The sequence below is a fragment of the Molossus molossus genome, unplaced genomic scaffold (genome assembly GCF_014108415.1).
Source record: "Molossus molossus isolate mMolMol1 unplaced genomic scaffold, mMolMol1.p scaffold_m16_p_18, whole genome shotgun sequence".
NCBI lineage: Eukaryota > Metazoa > Chordata > Mammalia > Chiroptera > Molossidae > Molossus > Molossus molossus.
The window spans coordinates 18686048-18706823 of NW_023425353.1; the positions used below are offsets into that span (position 1 = coordinate 18686048).

Sequence of the window (20776 nt, forward strand, 5' to 3'; positions counted from 1 at the left end):
CATGAACCAATCAGGATGTGTCTTCACGGGATGAACATGTCTAACAGGTGTGTGCCCGGCCCGTTCTAGGCATTCTGTGAACATGAACTCGTTTGATCCTTATAACAATCCCACGCAGTAGGCACTACTTTTGTCCTCGTTTTTCAGCAAAGGAGACTGAATCCAGGGAGGTTGAGTACCTTGTCCAAGGTCACACAGCTGACAGTGACGGAGCTGAGGTTGACCCAGACGTCTGCTCTGCTCTGTGCAGAAACATGCGCCTGCCTGGGATGCACCTGCCAGGGCACAGGGCGGAGGATGGCGAGGTGACCTGTGAGTTTAAATGAACTCTCAAAGGGATCTCTCCATTATATATACCTATATTCAGGGGTGGGCAAAAGTAGGTTACAGTTGTTTGTATGGACAAGAATACAATAACTAATAATAATAATACAAGAATAAACTCTCACTTACTCACACCTGTAAACCTACTTTTGCCCATCCCTGCATCCCTGTGTGTGTGTGTGTGTGTGTGTGCGCGCGCGCGCGCGTATTTGTGCTTGAGCCTTTAGACAGTGTCCAAGCCATATTGCCCTCAAACCTGCTGCAGTCCGGAGTCCAATAGCTGCCTTTCCTCCTCCCATTTCCTCCCAGACCCCCTTCCCAGAGCGCAGCTAGAAACTGACTCTCCCGGGGAAGCGGACTTTGGGAGAATTAGGATATTTTGCCCAATTCTAGTGCCCAGAACACATTTCTGAAATCCCTGTACTTCTTCTCTGGGGAGAGGTGACAGCCCTCTGAGATGTCTGTCCGCTTCCTGATGTCTTGAGAAACCGTCCTGATGTCTGATTGTTCTCCTCTTCTATCTGTTTATTCTTCTCACCCCCAAGAACCCAAGAAATGGAGCTCAACTCACTGGGCAATCCCTTCTGCTTTGCCACACTTCTGCCCGGAGCATTCCTTAGCAGAGGGGTCCTTGGGCTTTTGATTGAATTGGGAGTGTGAGCGTGTGTGTGTGTGTGTGTTCCTCCTACATGACGTTTGAGATGTGTCTCGTGCAGAGTCCAGCCTTAGCGCTGCACGGGGTGAACTGTGTGCCTCTGTCTGTTGGACTTTGATTTCATAGTCATTGGTTCCAAATGGGAGACATCATGGGGCTATGGTCATTGTCCCCTCGACTTGTCCCTCAGGAGATCTCCTACCTTCCAGGGAGCAGCGGGCATGGAAAGCCTTGAATTTCAGACTGGAACCCAGAGCTCCCTGGGTTGAGGCTGGCAGGCCAGACTGTCATTTGGGATTTCCGACCTGGCCAGCTGGGGCACAAAGCATTCTATCCTATGAAATCCGCAGCCACAAGCCAAAGAAATGCCATCTACTGAGTGACGTTCTATCTTGCAATCTATTGTGTGTGTGTGTGTGGGGGGGGGTCATTAGGTCCGAAGCAGTGGTAGACCCCATCCCAAGGAGAACGAGGCAAGTGATATTGAGAACTTCCAGCCAGAAATCTGCCTGGCTTAGCCAAACTACCTTCTTGTATCAATATTCCAAATATGTGAGCGTCTCCCTCTGCCCCGCAAACATCACTGAGAATGCAGAAATGGCACCTGGGAGATGTGTTCCCCGAAATACCTGCCCAGGCAGTGAGTGAAGAGCTAAGGTGCAGGCACCTCCTTGGTGAAGTGCGTGGTCAGCGCAGGGTGTTGGGGGTTCAGTTATTGTGCCCCAAAGCCCCTGGTCTCAACCTTTTTATTTGCATTCTTTGGGTCTTATCATTTAGGATTATGTAAAAATGACAGCTGCTTATAATTATTTGGAGGTTTGAGCTGCAATAATTAAAAACAGCTGCCTTTATCTTACCGCTACCAGACTTAACCCCGAGAGGTTGGGTCTCGTGAACTTCAAAGAAAGAAGCAAGAAATAAAAGAAAACTCCACACATTACTAACAAATTTCTAGTGATTCATTTAAATGTATAACCAGTTATTCCAACAGCCTTCAAACCTTTAATTATCTTTTAAATATATATAATTTGGGCCTGCTAATTAGATAGCAATTTAATGCTCTCATGGGGATTCAGAGCACTGTCTCTCTACAACATGAACTCCCAGAGGAATACTCGTTGGCATTCAAAGGGGTGAGTTCTTCAGTTATTCTAATGAGTGTGGGCATGGACCCTGTTGGAACCTCGGGATAGTGTGCTGCCAGCCCAGCTGTGGGTCTCATAGGACTCCCAGCAGACTGAGGGTACGGCCACGTGTTCTCCCAGCCCAAGTCCAGCCTCCGGAGAGAAACCGGTCAGGACTGGGAGGCTCAACCTCACCCTCCAGCTCAGCGGCGCCTCCTCTCGGGAGCAGCTGGCTCTGTGGTCCTGTGTTCAGGCAGAACACATTTTCCTGGAGTGTAGAGCTAAGAAAGCTGTAAAGCCCCCTCCCCGGGAGTTCTCCGTGCTGCTCAGCCTGCTGTCCCCTGGACAGTGCACATTTTCATTAATAATTTTCTCCCCAACAGGATGGAGGAGTGAGCGGTCTCTCTGCCTCCACCTTCCACTTCCTACCCGTTGAGATGGTGCTTAAATTACATAAGGATGAGTGTCACGTGGAGAGGAGCGAGGGACCAGTTGGATGGCACTGGGCAGTGACAGAGGTCAGCCCTCCCGTCTTGGTCCCACAGCATGGCTGGGCTGCATTCCTGACCCGGCTAGTAGCTAGCAGCTGAGCCTCCTTCCCCCACCAGAGGAAGGAGGTGAAGACAAATCTATAGGAATTTTTAAGAGATCATTATTCAACACATTGCATGTAATTACATTTTGATGAGCTTTTTATTGCTAATTCATCATCCAAGATGGGGCACTCTAGATATGAAATTAATCTAGTGGAACAAAGGTCAGAGTGTGTCCAGTGGAAAGAAAAGCTTTGTCCTCATCACATTCTTTTGGCAAACAATAAAGCAGCCGAGAATCCTCTCTCTAAATCATTTCCTTAAATTTCCTTAAAGTGCCTTCTCGATTATTCATGGCATTAAGCCGCTGCCCCGTGGTACGTCTAAGTGCCGATGTGAGTTCCCCAAACAGGCTGGGATATGGGGCGAACCTGTGCCGGGTCCGAAACAGAACGGTTAACATGCCTGGTGCCACCATGTCAAGGCGGAGGTCTCTGGGAGCACAGAGAACTGCGGTTGACGCTCTAGTCTAGAGAAAATCGGTTTCTACTGAGAACTATCGATCCACTGGAGTCTTGGCTTGAGTTCTCTCTAAAGCAGACCCTAAAACCAGAACTCAACAGCAAAGGTTCTTCCTTGGGATGGGTTCCCAGGAAATGCCCATAGGGACGTGGCAAAGTGACCCAGAGACGGAGAAGGGCGGGCAGCCACACAAGGTCCAGCACCAAGCATGTTCACCGTAGGGGCCTGGGAGCCAAACCCCACCGGGGCTCTGGGAGCCAGCAGGCACCTGGAGCTGTCCTATCTGCCAGGCCCCAGTCTTGGGGGGAGGGATGCTACTCCTGGCACATCTGGCCAGCTGCATGACGGAGAAAGGTGGACCCCAGAAGGCAGAGGACGTCCTTGCCTGGGTGCGGCCCAGCAAGCCAGGCTGCATGTGTGGACAGGGTGAGGGCAGGGGCCGAGGGGCAGGCACGGAGCAGGCACCCGCAGCAACCGCTTTGCTAAGCACGGTCCCCAATAGAAACTGATCAAGACCTCAGGCCGCTCTCCCACGCTTTGGGAGTCTGTTCTGAGCCTACCAACAGGTCCCAGACAGGACTGCGGGCCATCCCCACGCCGCGGGGCTGTGCGCACCCGCTTCCCTCCGCCTGAACCGTCTCCACCGTCTTCGCACAGCGGGTTCTTGTCCTTCTCTCAGGACCTCAGAGCTCAGCTTGAAAATCGTCCCGAGAAAGGGTTCTCCCTGACCATGCAACTAAGGTGCCTCTCTCTACATTTTTGTTTTCTCAGATCCTACTTCCTTTGGAGACTGTATCCAAAATGTGTACAACTTTTGTTTGTTTACTTATCAGCTTAAAAAACAAAACAACAACACTTATCTCCTCCAGGAGATGACAAACACCAGATGAAGGGGAATTACGCCTGTCTTGTTTTATCACGAGATCCCCAGCATCTACTAGAATGCCTGGCCCGTGAGAGGTGTTCGGTAAATACATGCCAGATGAGGGAAGGAGGGGCCGGGAGGGGAGGGGAGAGGGGAGAGAGGTAAGGCAGCAGGAGGCGGGAGAGCGGGCTCCGGAGGCACAAGCTCCAGCTGTGTCTGGCATCTGAAGGGCCCTTGGCTGCTCCTGGCGGTGCTGGACTGTGACAGGCTGTGACCCAGCTTGCAGGCTGCCCCCCAGCCTCTGCCGCCGCCTCAGTGCCCCTTCCACAGCTAGACACCGTGTCCTCGTAGACATCCTCCTTGAGAGTAACCTCCACCCTGGTCTTAATGACATACGGTCATTGTGTGATCAGTTTCCTGCATGTGCGTCTTCTCTGCCCGTTTATTTATGACTCCACTTCCTCTGCTGGGTACTGTACCAGGCCCTGGGTGTTCAGGGTGAACAGCATGATGGGCCCGGTGTCTTCAGGTTGCCTGCTGTGCAGTGAGGGCCACCTGTGTTAAGATATTTCTACCATCAAACTCTAAGGCCTGAGCTAGAAGCCTGGTGGGAGGAGAGACCTGGTGGGGTTAAGAGGGAAGATGTGCAGGGGGGCAGGGAGGAGAGGGCAGCGGTGCAGACGGTGAGCTCCCTGCTGGGGGAGAGAAATGCTCCCCGATGGACTGCGGATGCAGGCGTCGGAGCAGAGCTACACTGGGCAGTGGTTCCCAGACCTGCGGATCCCGTGGGTCTCCCAGCCGGCTGCTAGGAGCATGCCTAACTAAAGGAACTGATAGAGGACCTTTCCATTTCCCTCCTCCCACCCTCCCTTCCGCCCTCCCTCCTTCAGTCCCTCTCTCTTTTCCCTTGCCTTTTCATCCTTTCCTCCCATCCTTCCTTCCCTCCCTTCTCCCCTTCTCTTTGGACAGAGCAGAGACTTAGAAAACACACCCCTCCATCTACTCATACCTTTGTATCGGTCAGGCCCCGGCAGGAAGCACATGGCACCGTGGAGCGGGCTAATTAAGGGGCGTCTAATAAAGGGGCCATTGTAAAGGCGCAGGTCGGGTGTAGGAAACTGCACAAAGGGGGCAGTGCCCTGAAGCTAGCATCAGTCGGCCGTTCCTTCCCTCTGCACGCAGCAGATACACTTACTAAAAAAGGAGCAGTCCCAGGAGCCCACAGACGGAAAGCCACCGGGCGAGGGAGGCTAGGCGGCTTCCGATGGTGTGCATCAGGCCTCAGAGGACAGGGCTGAGCAGACAGGGACCCCGTCTTCTCTCTTCGTTTCCTTAGGGTGCCCCCAGGGGCAAGCCCCCCCCACTGCCCAGAGCAAAGGACCCCGCTGTGCTCCACACAGGTCTGCGGGCAGGGCGGGGCCGGGGCAGAACCGGCCCACAGCCCAGGGTGGCTCTTCGAAGCGCAGGGAACTTCTTTCCAGGGCATAGGGTTAATCTCATGAAAAACGAGTGCCCATAGTCATTGTTCCCCTGACTGACCCCGGCTTACGTTCTAACTGACAGTCTCCGGGCATCAGTTATCATCTCCGAGACAGGCACCAGCACGCAGGATGCTCTGAGGACACGGGAGGCAAAGTCCACGGGGTGCTCAGCATCGGGCCCGCCCAAAGCCCTCAGTCACAGCTGCCGCCGCGCCCCTCTTTGCTGAACTCCATCTTAGACACACGCCCGGCCGCAGGGTGTGGGGACCAAGAGGCTGTTGAGGTTCACAGAAAAGAGCGTACCTCCCACTTGACAGAGATCCAGGCACCCCACTCATTTGCTTAGCCCCCAAGTGCAGGGGTGTAAGCGTGCCATCTCGGGGCTGCACGAGGCCGTCCGAACAGTGCCCTCAACAATCTCATCCAGAGGAAGGCACGCGAGGCTCTGTTTGCTCTGCTGCCAAATGATGTATTTCAAAAAGCACAGGCTCGCTCCGTGGGGGTCACACAGCCTTGTTTATTTTTTCTCAGAGAACACACTCCTCTGAGCAGATACATTTACTAAGCATCCGTTAATTCTTTCTTTTAAACGAAAGGGGATGGATTCCGACCAGGCCTGAGCTGCAGTCCCGGGCTCTGTTCAGAGAATGTGTGCCGGCGGGGACGGAGGCCTCCGCGCTGGGCACACGGCGGTGCCCGGGCGCCACCTACTGGGCAGTCTCCTTCAGTTCGGCGCCTGAGCGAAGGGCGAGGAGGCTGAGAAGGGACTCTGGCACTGCAGAGCCACCCACAGGTACGTGAAGGACACTAGTCCCACACACCCGGACAGGCTGGGGCCAGGTAATGCATGGTCCCGAGACCGGCGGCAGAAGCCAGATCTGGTCTGGTTTGAGGACAGCCCTCCTGGGGAGAGCATGGGGCCCCTGCTGCATGGAAAGAAATGTCCTCAGAGTGGACTGTGGATGCAGCTGGTGTGCTTGCCACCTCCTCTGGGAAGCCCTCCTGTATCACAGGGCTCCATTCCTTGAGCAAAGTAGACACCCCCCCTGTGAGCCCACGGACCTTTTCCGTCCCTCTGCTTTGTGGACTGAGCTTCTTGTGGGCAGACACCTCCCCTGCTTCTCTGTCTCCTTAGCTAGCACAGCGCTGGGCTCCGGAACACCTGATGCGTGCTGGCAGGCTGGTCGGCAGAGGGGGAAGCCGAAGGAAATGAGGCACTGAGTGACCCCACGTGCTTCGCTTTCTGCGCCTGACGTAGCCAGGACTCGATCAGTGTTCAGCACCTTCACACACCGTCCCAGTCACTCTACCAACACTCACTGCCTACCTCCGTGTGCAGAGCGGGCTCCCAGGGGCTCACAAGGGACAGCAGGGGCAGGTTGAGCACACGGACCTTTGCCAAGAGTGACAGGTGAAGCAAGGAAACGGAAAGAGCAGGTGGGGAGCGACAGAGGAGGCGCGTGGCCCCTCTGGTCTGTGGGCAGGGATGCCTCCCGAGGGGCGCGCTCTGAGAGGTGGGGGAAGGGAACAAGCTAGTCGAGGCATCTGGGACGAGACTCCAGTCGAGGGGAGCACAGGCACATGAATCTCAGCAGGAGGTTTTCTGAGGAGTGGAGAAGCGCCAGAGGGTGGCTGGGGCACCGGACAGCCCAGGGGCCAGCCACGGAGGCACCACGGGTCAGGTGAGGAGCCGGATCTACTGGGGTGCCGGGGTCATGCCAGGAGTTTGGGTTTTACTCTACATGCCGAGGGAAGCGCAGCATCTGACTGAGGTCTGTGACGCCCCTCTGCTTGCTGAGTGAATAGCACTGGGGTGGGCAGGGGTAGGGAGCAAGACCAGGCGCCCAGAGAGGCGCTGAAACGGGACTGAAGTCATCCAGGAGAGAGAGTGCAGTGTCCTTGACCATCGGGTAGTGACAGGGAGAGGTGGGTGGGCTAGGGGAGCACCGGGGAGTCAGATTCCACTGGACACGAGGGTGGATGACTTGGTGTAGAAAACGTCACCGGTGGAGGCCACACCCACACCTGCTGAACACAAAAGAACCCTTAGCATTTGCATCGAGTCGCTGCGGATGGGAAGAGGAAACTAAGGAAGATGAATGGAAGCATGGTTGGTTCAGAAGAACACAACAAGGAAACTGGTAGGTGTGGGATGAAGGAAGCCCTTATGCAATTGATCATCTGCATGTGACATGAAAATCACATGCAACTTCACATCAAATGTTTTGAAATTATGCAGAATCTGCTCCCATGGCCCATTGCTCTAGCCAAGCGAGGGGATTTCGGCAAGGACTTTATTAAGGCCCCGAACCTTTAAGCTCCTCTTTAAACTGGTGTTTGCTATGCAGTGTCTACTTAGCATTTAGCACAGATGTACCGGTGTCCGTGGGGATGTCCACTTAATTCCATACGAGAGGACAGTGGTGTAAGGATATTTGTGTTTGTTGCATGTCCACGTGTCCACTGTACTCCGTGGCCTTCCGCGAGGGTCCATCTGTAACCCACGTGCAGCCACAAGAGGCTTGGATAAAGGGACTGCCCGGCGTTCGTGGGCGCGGAAGCACCGTCAGCGCTCAGAGTGGGGCAGGGGCGGTGAAGGAGCGACACGGGGAAGCTGGCGACAGCAGGCGGGGCTCAGGCCCTGGACAGCCACTGGCTGGCCTGGCAGCAGTGCTAAACTCCAAAGGGAGCGGAAGGTTCTGGAATAGTTAGGGAGACGACACAGCGGTCTGAGGAATGGGATCCTGGAGCGCTAACCCGAGTTGTACGGAAGGACAGAAGTGGCCTGTGGTCTCGGTGTCCCTGTTCAGATACCTGTGGCTCCAGCTCCGCGAAGTGGCCGACGCTTCCTGCCTGCCGGCTTGCGTCGCAGTTGGTTTAGAAAGTCAACCTGGCTGGGGACTGAACCCACACTGCTGACATCGCCAGAGGGGCAGGGGCACCCAGGGGGCCGCCTGCCCTGGCCAGTGACTGGGTGCCTGAATTCCAGACAGCTCCCTACTTTTATTCCCAGAGAGGCCACAGCCCCCAAGGGGGTGGGAGCAGGGGGCTGAGGTCACACTGGGGGGGCTAGGGAGCCACCAACTGTTCACACAGACTCCCCAGAGGAACAGTGACGGGTGGCGGTGGCCACGTGTGTCCTCACTGTCAGGAAAGCGGAGGTCCTGGGATCGAGCCACAGTACCAAGGGCCAGGATATCTGGTCACACGCAGCCCTGTGCTGTCACACGTGGCTCTGAGCACCCGAAACGTGGCCGGTCAGAACTGAAATGGGCCGTGGGTGTGAAATGCACACCAGGGTTCAAGGATTAGTAGGAAACAGAATGTACGATAGCTCAGGAACGATTTTCATATTGACCGTGTGTTGCAACAATGTGACTTTGAATGTATTGGGTGAAATCCAATACATTCTTAAACTTAATGTCACCTAGTTCTTTTTTCTTTTCAGATGTGGCTCCTGGAAACTTTTAAATTACCCAGGCAGCTCATGTTTTGGCTCCCACCATACTCTGGCAGGACAGCAGCCGTCGAGCCAGACTCTAACTGTGGTCATCCAGTGATGACCCAGTTACTGATCCATGTGGCTGCAGGGACCCAGCCTCTCGGTCACTCCCACCGTCCAACCGCTCTGCCTCCCGTCTCCCGGAGAACCAACCAGGGCAGCAGGTGAGTTCAGCACTTCCACACGGAGCTGGGTTAGGGCTCCAGGTCCTTGCACTCTCTGGTCCCCTTACCGTCTTACCACTTAGTGCCTCGGCTTCTGCAGGCAACATGGGATACTGCCTCCCTCCCAGAGAACCCCAGCTCCTCAGCCTGGCCCTCACAGTTGCTACAATCTGACTCCCAGGTGCCTTCTAGACCCATCTTCCTCCCAGGCCAGATCTCACACACCTTCCCATGAGCCTCTGGGCCTTGCCACCGCACCTACCTCCCAGGCTTGCAGTCAGATGAGCTAGTGACTAAAATCTTTAACGCATGCACAACACTTCAAGCAGTGCCTGTCACACAAAAAGGAAGCGACAAACAGGAAACAGAAAACACTAAGACCAGCAATGCAAACATACAAAAATGCATTTCCTCTAGGTATTCAGCCTTGTCCGTCTCAGACTTTGAGTTCTCCGAGGCAGGAAACAGTTCTGTAGCCACTCCAGCCGCTTGCTCAGGCCGGGGCACAGGGCGTTCAGCAAAGGCAGAGGAATAACTGAAGGTTTCTCTCCACTGTTCCCACCTCCCACGGCATCCACCGCCACACCATGTGGCTGGCAAACTTTCATCCAGAGCAGACACCTACCAGCATCCCTCCCCCTCCTGGCACTGCGGGCGCCGAGCAAACATCTTTTGGCAAATGTCACCGTGGGCCTCCTGGAACAAGTCTTAGGTCATGCCGTCCTCAGGCTCCTCCATGGAGCCCACCCTGTCCTGTGACTTATGGAAGGGGATCTTTGTTTTCTCTCGGTGATTGGACCAGATCCACCTTCCAGGCCTCCTTTAGGAAGGACATCTGCTTAGATGTTCCTTTCTTCTAAAGGGGAAAGGGGGAGGGGGAGGGGGATCAACAAACTCTCAAAAAAAAAACCAAAAACAGAAAACAAAAGAGCGTCAGGTCATGCTAAAGGCGGTACTTTCTGTCTTTTCCCCCTCAGTGCCCTGCTGGGCAAAAGAAAAAGGGACATATTCAGGGTTGCACATTTTTAAAAAAAATCCATAAAGCTCTCAAAGGCATGAGAAGAATAAAGCGCAAAACAAATCAACCTAGACAGTAACTAGAAGTAACTATACTTTGAAATATTTTTAACCTAAATGTTAGAATGGTAGAGACCAAGAAAAAATTTCCAGATGTTTAATAGCTACTCAGAAAGCATTCTGTAAGGTCTAACATGAATCCCTCGGGCTGTGCTGTTGTCCCGTCCCCACTCAGAGAAGAGGTGTGACGCCCACCCACGGGGCACCCCTGACCCAGCAGGACCCCCACACCAGGCGCCAGGCAGACATCTGTGGGGCCAACACCAGTTAGCCTCCCGGAAGTAAAAAGCTGATGGCGAGGGCAGAGTGATGGCGAGACAATTGGGGACAGATGAAGGGTACCCAGTGATCCTCAGAGAGGTATGACTTGCGCAGTTTTGCTAATGAAACCAAAGCAAGTTGGCTGAGTAAGGCCCCTACCTCTGAGCTGTTTTTGGAGACGCTTCATGATTCACACCCAAATCATACAAATTAAAGAAAACACTGGATAAAATCAAGCCAAACATGAAGTTCAGGGGAGAGATTTTATTGGATAAATTAGAAAAATATTGGTATTGTGCTTCGGAGAAACCCACTCTCCTCTGGCTGCAGGGGCAGAAACCACCTCAGTGGCAGACAGACAGGGAATGTGAGTTGTTTTAAGTGAGTTTGCTCCTCCTCTCGTGCTGGCCACCACCCCCCACTCACACCCAATGCTCATCTGGTAGCCTTGGCCAGAACCAAGGGCAACATGCGTTTATAGTAAGGATTCGATTATATGGTGGGACTCGGAAAAGCAAGGCGGGTTTGAACGAGGGTTCCTCGCCTGAATCCCCAGCTAGCCGGGGGGGCTGCTGGCAGCTGGCCGTTCCTAGCCACATGTGAGGGTTCTGACCAATGTGGATCATGTTCCGCGCAAACCCAGGGTTTCCAGCGGAAGCTCCCAAATTAAATTATCCGAACCACCCAAAGTAGGTGAACGCGAAAACAGTGGTTTTGGAGGATGCCTTCATTCATTCATTTGATGATGACTGAGTCCCTACTGGGTGCTGAGTGGACGGGTGACGAGGGGGAAGGTGGGGGCAGCTTTCAGCTTTTGTTGTTCTGATGAACAGAGAAACAGACAAGAACAAATGACTTGCGTGCGCCAAAGCCAGGAGTATTCCACCCAGGCGGGTCCACTCTTAACTGTCCTCTCCACTTGCTGCAGCTCCTAGTACTCTTCTTATTGCTACTTTACAAACAAACAAACCACAAAAACTTTGGTTTCCTCACGTGATAGGGCTCAAACCGAACCTTATAATACAGCTTTTATCTGTCTTCTAGACCAGAGTTGGCCAAGAGAACTGAGAACGTGTGTGTGTGTGTGTGTGTGTGTGAGAGAGAGAGAGAGAGAGAGAGAGAGAGAGAGAGAGAGAAAGATATTAACGAAAGACAGAGACAGAGATGGAAAGAGGGGGCAGAGACAGACAGACAGGCACAAAGAGGCTTAGCCAAGCTTTCACGAAGCTGATGGCCAACTGAAGTTAGCACTGAATGTACATTGCATGGTTCCAAGGACTTTGTTTCTGTTCGTGTGTGTATATCCATGTACATGATTTCTCACCAATGTTTACTATAATAATCTGAACCGAGTAATCAAAAGTGTTCCTAAGATCTCCCGTAACATCCTCCACCACCACGTCCTCCCAAACTTTACAGCAGGTGAGCTCAGATCTTTAGAGCCAATATAACACAAACAGGGTGCCAGGTTCACCACCACTGTCCCCACGATGTCCTGGGCCCTGCTGCGTCACACAAACTCTTTGCTGGCATTATTCCGTTTGCTCTGATAGCCAAGCTGAGATATGTGCACTATGGTTATGGCAGGATTATAAGAGAAACTGGTGCTTAGAGAGGTGCAGTGACTTGCCCAAGGTCACACAGCTGGGATGTCAAGGGCAACCCCTGTGTTTCTGAAGTTGAGTCCCTTCCACTTCACTGCTATCATTTTCCCAAGAGGAAAATGCAAAACTCTAGGCATAGCCAACATTCACTTATTGTTCACATCAATGACTGGCAATGCTCAAATCTCTTCTAAAGACCTCATGGCCTTGAGTCAGAGATAGATAAATGGCCTGGCTATTCCTTAGGTTCTTATCACAGATCAATGGCTATGTGGCTCCTCTGGTTTGGATTTTCACAGGTGAGATATGGGGCATTTGCTGGGGCCATCCCACTGATGGGAACTTGACCCTGGTTACCGCTTTTGGTGAAACCATTCGGTACAATGTTTCAACAATGGGGAGAGCAGACATGATTTGTGTTCACACTGGTAGGATGACAGTGATGACTGGTTGGCCTGCTTCACGAAGAGCCTTTCGGTTGCCCCTCCGTGGCTGAAAAGTGCATCAGAGGGAGCATCTGCAAACTGACCTTTGGTGGCATGACCCGGACACAGAGCCGAGCCAAGGGCGCTGCGAGCTCCAGTGCCCACGGGAGCTGCTGGCCACTGCGGCAGAGGGAGCGAAGGGCCTGCCCACTTCTGCATCCGGATCCATCCCGCCCCTTCTTTGAAAGCCGGCAACTAGGAAGTTAATCACTCACTGGCAGAAGATCCAGGTTTGATTGTTTCATTTACTCTGTTTCACTCCCGCTTGGAACAAATAAGCACCAGGAGCCAGACTGAGCCGCACCAAACCCATGACTGTCCCCCTCTCCACAGACTACCCCAGCTGGGCAGCTGGCACATGGGCGAAGGGCTCAGCTTTTACACCTAAATACGTGTTTAGACTCAAATATCCTTAAAAAGTTAGTATCTTTCTCAACCAGACTGATCAATCATTCAGTTACGTTGGGAACCAGCTAACCAGTTAAGGATCGTAGAAATCAGATATCAGCATAATCCCCATCTTAAAGGGAGCATATGGGACCCTCGGGACGCGGCCATGACTCCATCAATATCTGGGTGATGAGAGCAAAGTCGGACGATGACGGAGCTCCAACATGAACTCTGCTGAACAGAGTCAAGAGAGAAGCAAACTGGTCCCCACCGTGCTTCCCCGATAAACATTTGCTCAGTGGCACAGTCACTCTTTTCTCATCTCGATGAAAACAGACAAGACGTCTGGGGCACAGGGGCCGTGTGAACATGTGGGTGTGGGTGTGGATTGCCACAGGATACAACCTACACTTTCGTAACTTTCAAAAGCAGGATTTACTGTATTACTCTTTACCCCTTTAGATCTTCTGTAAAACGAGCCAGACACATGCAAGCCGAAAGGGATGCCCCTTCTCAACACAGAGCAACTAGTCAGAGGCAAAGACATGGCATCCTCGCTGCCGACGCCCCTCGGTGCCCACAGGCGATGCGGCCAGGGGACCAGGACTCCTCTCCCCGAGAATGGCTGCCCTTCAGAATCCCCCTCAACACCAGGCTCCCTGCAGCTCCTGCCAGGGAGTGGGCGGACCTGATCCCTGGGCTGCCCTGGGTTGGCCTAACCTCACTCACTGGGGAGAAGGTGAAACATGCTGAACGGAACGGCCTGCAGGTCAGGTCACCAAACATGCTACTGGATATGGATGGCTTTGGCAGGAAACAAAGAAAATCTCAACTGGTTTTTTTTTTTAATCCTCACCCGAGGATACTTTTTCCCATTTTTATCTTCAGATAGAGTGGGGGAGGGAGAGAGAGCGAGAGAGAGAGAGAGACATTGACGTTGAGAGAGACACATCGATTGGTTGACTCCCATAAAACCCCAACCAGGGCTTGGGGCTGAACCGCAACCAAGGCACGTGTCCTTGACCAGAATCGAACCTAAGATTCTTTGGTCCATGGGCCAACACCCTACCGCTGAGTCAAATCGGCCAGGGCGAAAATCTCAACTGTTTTAACCAAAAAAAGCTATTGTTGAATCCCTTCAACACAGGCAGCATTAGGTGTAGGCGATGTAATCGGGGGCAAATCCTAGCATAACAAATTTCCAGGGATCCTGGCTCTAGTCTGTTGTATCAAGTGTAACTTGCAACAAGTCAGTCTGGGTTGGAGAGTGAGACTATCTGTTATATAAAGGTACCATCATGATATGTTTCAAACAGTCTAGAGTTAATAATTTCCGTATATTGGCAGCTGTGAAATAGATAAGCAAATACATATAGGTATATATGGATTTATGTATAAAAGTATGATAGTAAATGCACTGATACAACATTACTTATTTATTAGCTGTGAAAACAACCTTTAGGAGACAGTACTACGAATTGAGCTTTTAATGTTGAACTGCTGCACAGCATCATCACTGCGGAACATCTTTTAAAATCATAAAAGGAGAAACAGAAATAAGTGTGTCTCTTACCAGTGGTCTGAGTTCTGGATGCGTCAGGATATAGCCATTATTTGTGATTGCAAAGGCATAACCATGAATCCCTAGCTGTAAGGGGAAGCGGGAAAGAAACCTTCATTAGCTTGCTCCCCGGTGAATTCACAAAGCATAAAGCAGCCCGACATTTAGTAATTTACAGCTTAAACTTGGCATTCATAACCCTTATCAGCACAATATTTCATTAAAATGAATGCAAGGCGCTGAACCTTGACATTTGGTGGAAATGAAAACCTGTCACAGGATAAGCTCAGCAAATAGCACAATTTAAAATGTCACATCCCCGCGTTGGCATCAAAGGCTTTACTTTGATTTATTTAAAACAAAAACAATTACGTTTAAAAAAAAAAGAAAGTGGCTAATGTTTCTGCAAAGACCCTGTGTCCAAGTGAACAGAACTTGATCGACCTGAGTGTCTTCTCTCCGTCTACGATAAGGGAGGACGTGAGCTCATCCCGAGTCACATGGAGGCTCCCCACAATTCCACACCCAGAGGGGCTGTCGCCAGCACACACTCGCCTCGGCAGTCATTTTTTATAATTCTTCAAGGATAAAAGTGTCCCCCCAGCCCATAGAGCAGCCTGCCAACCCCTTTTATATCCTTTTGTCTTTACATTGTGAGTCTGCCAAGCTTTTGCATGCATGCTTCCATCGACACAAAGCCTGGATAATTTTCTATGCAGAACCTCGCTTAATTTATGTTTTCTGACTAAATGGGACTATGGGAAATAGTTTGAGAGCAATGAAATGTTTTATTAGCTTTAAAAAGTATGTAATCAAATTTAACACTGCACTTATTTAAATAATAATCCTGGCTTTTTGACAATATTTCTATTACACAGTTGACTGCACCCATTGGCTACAATAAATTTACCTACAAATCACTCATGTATTAAAATGGCCTCTGGCATAAAACCCACACTGATCTCTCTCTCTCTGAAGAAAGAAAATGTAACCCGCTTTTGCCAGAGCAGTAAAAGGGGAGAAGAAAAAAAAATCCCGTTTTTTTCTGACGAGTTATTTCATAGTTTTGAGCTCTCACCATTACTTTCCTTTAAAATTCTCTGCTGATCACATTCTTGAATATGATACTATTAAATGATCCAGACAACAAAGTTTACAAACCAAGAACGACCCCTGCCTGCTTCTTAGCTTAACGGCAAGGTGATGTGAAATTAACTTCAGAGAATTTAACACTGGCAATTAAAAGTCCCCTCTGCATTACATAAAGCAAATACGCATGTGGTAGTCAAGGGCAACAGACATTTTCTCCTGGAGTTACCTTGCACAGCAAGTTTTAATTAGATTCTACTTACTCTAATGATAAAAGTATATTTCATTATGCTGCGAAAGATAAACCAGAGATTTCCTATCCTTTGAGATGTATATTGTCTCTTTCATCTTGTCTCTTGGAAAAATGTCAGACATAGTCAACACTGCATTAATTACCATTCTTATGTCTCAGTTTAGTACCACTGGAGGGGTCAGAAAGGACTTGGAGAGTTGACTTTTTCCATTAAAGGCAAAAGTGGTATTTCATTGGAAATCCGAACTCAAAATTAGACCAAACAAATGATAGTTTATAGTCAGCTAATATATTCCGTGCCTTCTGATGGATATTACTTCAGTTCTTGGTTTGCTTGTAAGAAGTCATACTCAAAAGACGATAGCACTCCTTACACACGCTCCCTCAATGCTCTCTGCTGTCCCTCCTCAGCACTTATCAAAATGTCAGTAATCGAGTATTTGTGAGATTGATTGTAAGTTATCAAGGCATCGGTCAGGGGCTTTGATGATTTCATGCCTGTGTCCTCGCAAGTTGCATGATGGCCAAGGTCATGCCATGTGGTTAAAAATACGCGGAGGGGTGGTGGGGATGAGGGAAGAGGGAAAGGGAAACCAGAAAGCGTAAAAGGAGGAAGTGGAGAAAGAGTCAAACACGCTGAATTGAGCGCAGATCCTACAAAGCCAACCTCAACTCTGCTTCCTCGCCTGTGCGCAGAGACTGACCTCCCACCCGGCGTCCTCCGCTCACCGAGGCCTGCGCTCTGCCTCCCTGGTGCCCATCCTGCCTCTGCCCACCACGATGCACCAGAACTCCTTCCCCACAGTTGCCAGTGGCTTCTAATGACCAAACCCGACACACAGCTCCATCTTGAACCTTCCTGGTTGTATCAGCCGACTGCCCCCTCTTTCTGTGCAGGCTTCTCCCTCAGCTCCCAGGGCCCATACGCCCAGGTTTCCTCCTCTTCATAGGACCCCTACCCTCTACCACCACTCACGCACTCATTGCCCCCAAGTTCCTCTCCCCGGTGCCCGTGTCTGCTTGAGCTCTCTCCCCCAGTAAGCTGCAGCACCTTCGGGTGCTGTGGTCTGCAGCCCTGAGCTCCAGCCATGGCCTCTCCCCTCAGGGGCAGATCCAAGTACCTAATGGGGTGTCAGTCATTTGCACCTGGGCATCCCTCAGGCGCCTCAGGATGTCACACCCAGCCCATGGTGGTGACCCTCTCCCTTCCTGCCGCTCTCTCTCCGGCAGTGGCACCACCACCCACCCGGTGTGCACCTCAGAGATCAGGGCACCATCCTTAGGCTGGCTTCTCTCTCTCATTCCCAACTTGTCGACCCAAGGAGTCACTAAATTTTATTACAGAAATGACTCATATTCAGCTCTGCGTTCCCCCTTCCACCCACGCAGGTTTAATGTAATAGATGTCCACAACTGTCCCAACTGCTCTACCGCCACCTTAAAGTGTGGCCCCAACCAAGTCACCCTCAAGACTGAGCACAGTCAGAGGTCACACTGGCCCTGTGGCTCCCCTGTGGGAAACCCACCAAAGACCTCTTCATGGTGAGATAAAATCCTTGGTCAGGTCCATCAGGTCTCCCTGGGGTCTGGTCCCCACCTACGCTCCCAGCCCTGCCTCCTTCCATGCATTGCCTCTCAGGGCACCGGGTGGTGACAAGGCCCTGCGGTTTTCGCTCCCTCCCGGACCCTCACTCACACCAGCGGCCAGAGCACCGCTCTCCCCGTCTCCCCGTCTTCCCCTAGTTAATTCCCACCCAGGCTGCCAGCCCAGGACCATCGCCTACTGAGTCTCTCCAGACCTTCCCCGTGGTTTCCCATTTCCGTCCCACGTTTCCATAGAACCCTGAGAATCGCTCCGTCACTACCTTCACCCCTAGGCATGAACCCACACCTACTTTTCTGCCTCCCAACCCGAGCTGCCCTGTTCCTCTGCCCTGTTCCAGATGAGACAGCACCTTCCCATCAGAACGGGCTCTTTGTGGGGAAGGAGCCGTTACTCACCTGGCCTTCTGCCACCCCAGCACTGTCTGGCACAGGGCAGGTGCTCCGGGGAAGGTATGTGTGTGTTTAAGGTAGTCTTCATTTTTTGCCCAAATAGTATCTGTTCATCGTTAGAGTCTAAACTGAAGTGAATATTACAAATGAACCAAAAAGGAGAAGCTGGCCCGCGATGGCAGGTGCACACTCTGTCCTTCTCAAGGCTGTTCCGAAATAAGTCTTCCTGACACTCAGAAACGGCCTGGTGACAACCCGTCCCAGGACCATTCTGACAAAATAGCACCAGAACGTTGTGTTGGTTGGTGGGCGACCGATGGATATAACCTAATCTAGGTGTAAGAAGAGAGACTCGGAGCGAATCTCAAAACACAGTCTGTGGGTGAATCTCTCAGAAAACCAAAAGCTTATACGAACACAATGTCCAACACTTGTTTTTGGCCACAAATCAAGAGACTGATGAAGTCTCTAATTTTTATTTCATCTGAAATAGGACCAGTCTTCCTGTCCAGTCCAATGTGCAGTCCCGTGGAGTAACAGAGAACAGTCGGACACGCGGTCCAGCCGAGGGCTGCCAGAGGGGCCTTGTCCCGAAGCTGCTCCCCCGGAGGCCAGCGCCGGGGAGGAGGCGCCTCCCGTCCAGGGGCAGGGGCTTTGGGCTAATGAAGTGAACCCAATTATGAAATGGCTTGTTACCTTAACAGAGGCTGTGGTGTCTGGAAATTATTGCCGGGGTGTCTGGAATTCTTAATAAAAATTACAGGAAGTCTGATTGCTGGTGGGAAAATCTATGAAGCTAAGGGAAAAGAAAGAATTCTATCTTCGGGGAAACCCCAAGAGCCAAGAGCTGACTCATCTTTACAAGGTGTTAATCAGGACGGAAAGGTGTGATCCGCACTCCGCTCCCCGGAGCCCCCTCCGGGATGACAGGCCTGCCCCGCCCTGGCTGGCCCGGCTGACGTCACCGCTTCCCAAGGTGTTTTGTGGGAACCAGAGGAGGAATGACCGAGGTGTAATGTGTCCTACCTGTGTCTCTGGTTCCCAGCCTGCCCCTCGGGAAAGCGTGAGACAGAAGCGCCTGGTTTTCAGGCATCGCAGGTTAGTTTCTGGTCTCTGTTCTTCCTCTGTTCTCTCGTGACATGTTGTTCCATTTATCTTTTACTAGAGGAGTTACATTTGAGAGGCCATTTCAAGTTTCCTCAGCTGGAAACGGAGCCAGATTGTCCCCTCTCCGTGGGAGCCGAGGGAGGCGTCAACGGAACAGCGCGTGCGCCGCATTTTTACCGTACCACGCCGTAGAACGTGAAATACGTGTTTCGTTGTTCTATTTTTTGGCCTTTATTGTTACTTTTTTAACTCTTAATCTATTATCACTATTACTGTCATTTATGGTTCTTAATGACCTTAGAGTAATAACTAGCAGGTAACACCATGGCTTACTAGCTATGAAACGTGGCAAGGTATTTCACCTTTCTGTGCCTCAGTTCCTTCAGCCGCAAAATGAGGGTACCGGTAGTGTCTGTCTGTTATAAAGTGAGACAGTGTGATCACGCGGGTAGCGCCTTCCTCAGTAGAGGAAGCTCTGAGAATAGACTCACGGGGTAATTGTTATCAGTGTCACATCATGTTCATCTTGATGCATTGGGCATGTATGAAGTCGTGGCCCTGGACTTGGGTTTCTACAGCTTCTCCTATGAAATCAGGGCGTAAGCACTGCCTGGACACATTCTGTCCTTAAACAGAGAGCCTGCAGTTCTGGGTACCTAGTCTGAGACTCCATAAAATGAAGTCCATTACCTTTAGGGAACTCAAATCTCTCTCTCTTCCCTCTGCTTTCAGTCTCTGGGGAGCTGCACGGCTTCCAACACTTGTTTATGTGGCTTTGGATCCACCGGTCCTAACTCCCAACTGGAAACGCCTTGGTGGGAGAGGAGGCCGGTTGTCAGGGCCCCTGGGTGGCAGTAGGCGGAAGGCCTTTGTCATCTCAAGATGCCCAAGGAGGAGAGTGATTTTGCTAAGGAGGCCGCCTTCCACGAGCCTGGACACCTGCGCTGAGCGTAGAGCGCAGGTCCTCGTTGATGCAGGTGGTTCTCTAATCTGCTCATCTAAACAGCATCAACACATGGGAACAGACCTGCCTTGTCTGTTCAAAGGATCTTCCTTTTCTAGGGGTGCAGCAGGTGCTGAGGACCCAACAGGAAGTGCTGGGAAGAACCAAACCCTCTGGGGACTCTGAGAAGCCTGGGCTGGCAGGTGGGGGTGCAGCATGGGCTCATGAATGGTGGTGATGGCACTGATGCCCAAAGCTGAGGGGAGCCCCAGAGGCGGGGTGCCCACCACTCCAGGGGGAACAAACCTCCATGGTCCTCACTTCTCAGGCCTCCATCACATTCCCATGGACTCTTTTGCTTTCTTAGGAAAAACAGAGTGTAGAGCAAGATAATCAGAGGTGACATTTGGGCTGGGTATTAAACCTCTAGCCAGAACCAGGTAGGGAGAGTAAGCCCTTCTCAAAGTCCTTCTGTCCCTCCAATGATATCAAAAAGAAAGTTTCCAGTTATCCCTGTTTTAACACTTGCCTTTAATACTACCTTAAAAAAGACGACAGAACTCAAGCTTAGAGCCTTGGGTTACCGACCATTTAATACTATTATTTTGTTTTTATGACTTTTTTACAATTATCCTCTATGACGGCTAATAGCTCGGGCTTTTCTATTTAAATGATGCTGTGGAGCTTCCTACTGACACTGAGTTGGGTGAAGAAGTCCCGCGTTGACTTACAAGGGGAGTGTCAAGTATACAATGGCACAGATGGTATATGAGCAAGACAACAAATCACGAAGCGGCCGGTGGATGGCTCCGGTCTCTGAGCACGTGGGGAGGAGTTCCAC

At 51.5% G+C, this 20776-nt stretch overlaps 1 protein-coding gene across 2 annotated transcripts in view; it reads right to left on the reverse strand.

Moving 5' to 3' along the window:
- Nucleotides 1-20776, reverse strand: part of CACNA2D3 (calcium voltage-gated channel auxiliary subunit alpha2delta 3) — an 874937-nt gene that overhangs the window by 197629 nt on the left and 656532 nt on the right. For both annotated transcript variants that reach the window (XM_036266884.1, XM_036266885.1), the window contains one exon: nt 14561-14635. In XM_036266884.1, the coding sequence (XP_036122777.1) occupies nt 14561-14635 (75 nt within the window). The remainder of the gene's footprint in view (nt 1-14560; nt 14636-20776) is intronic.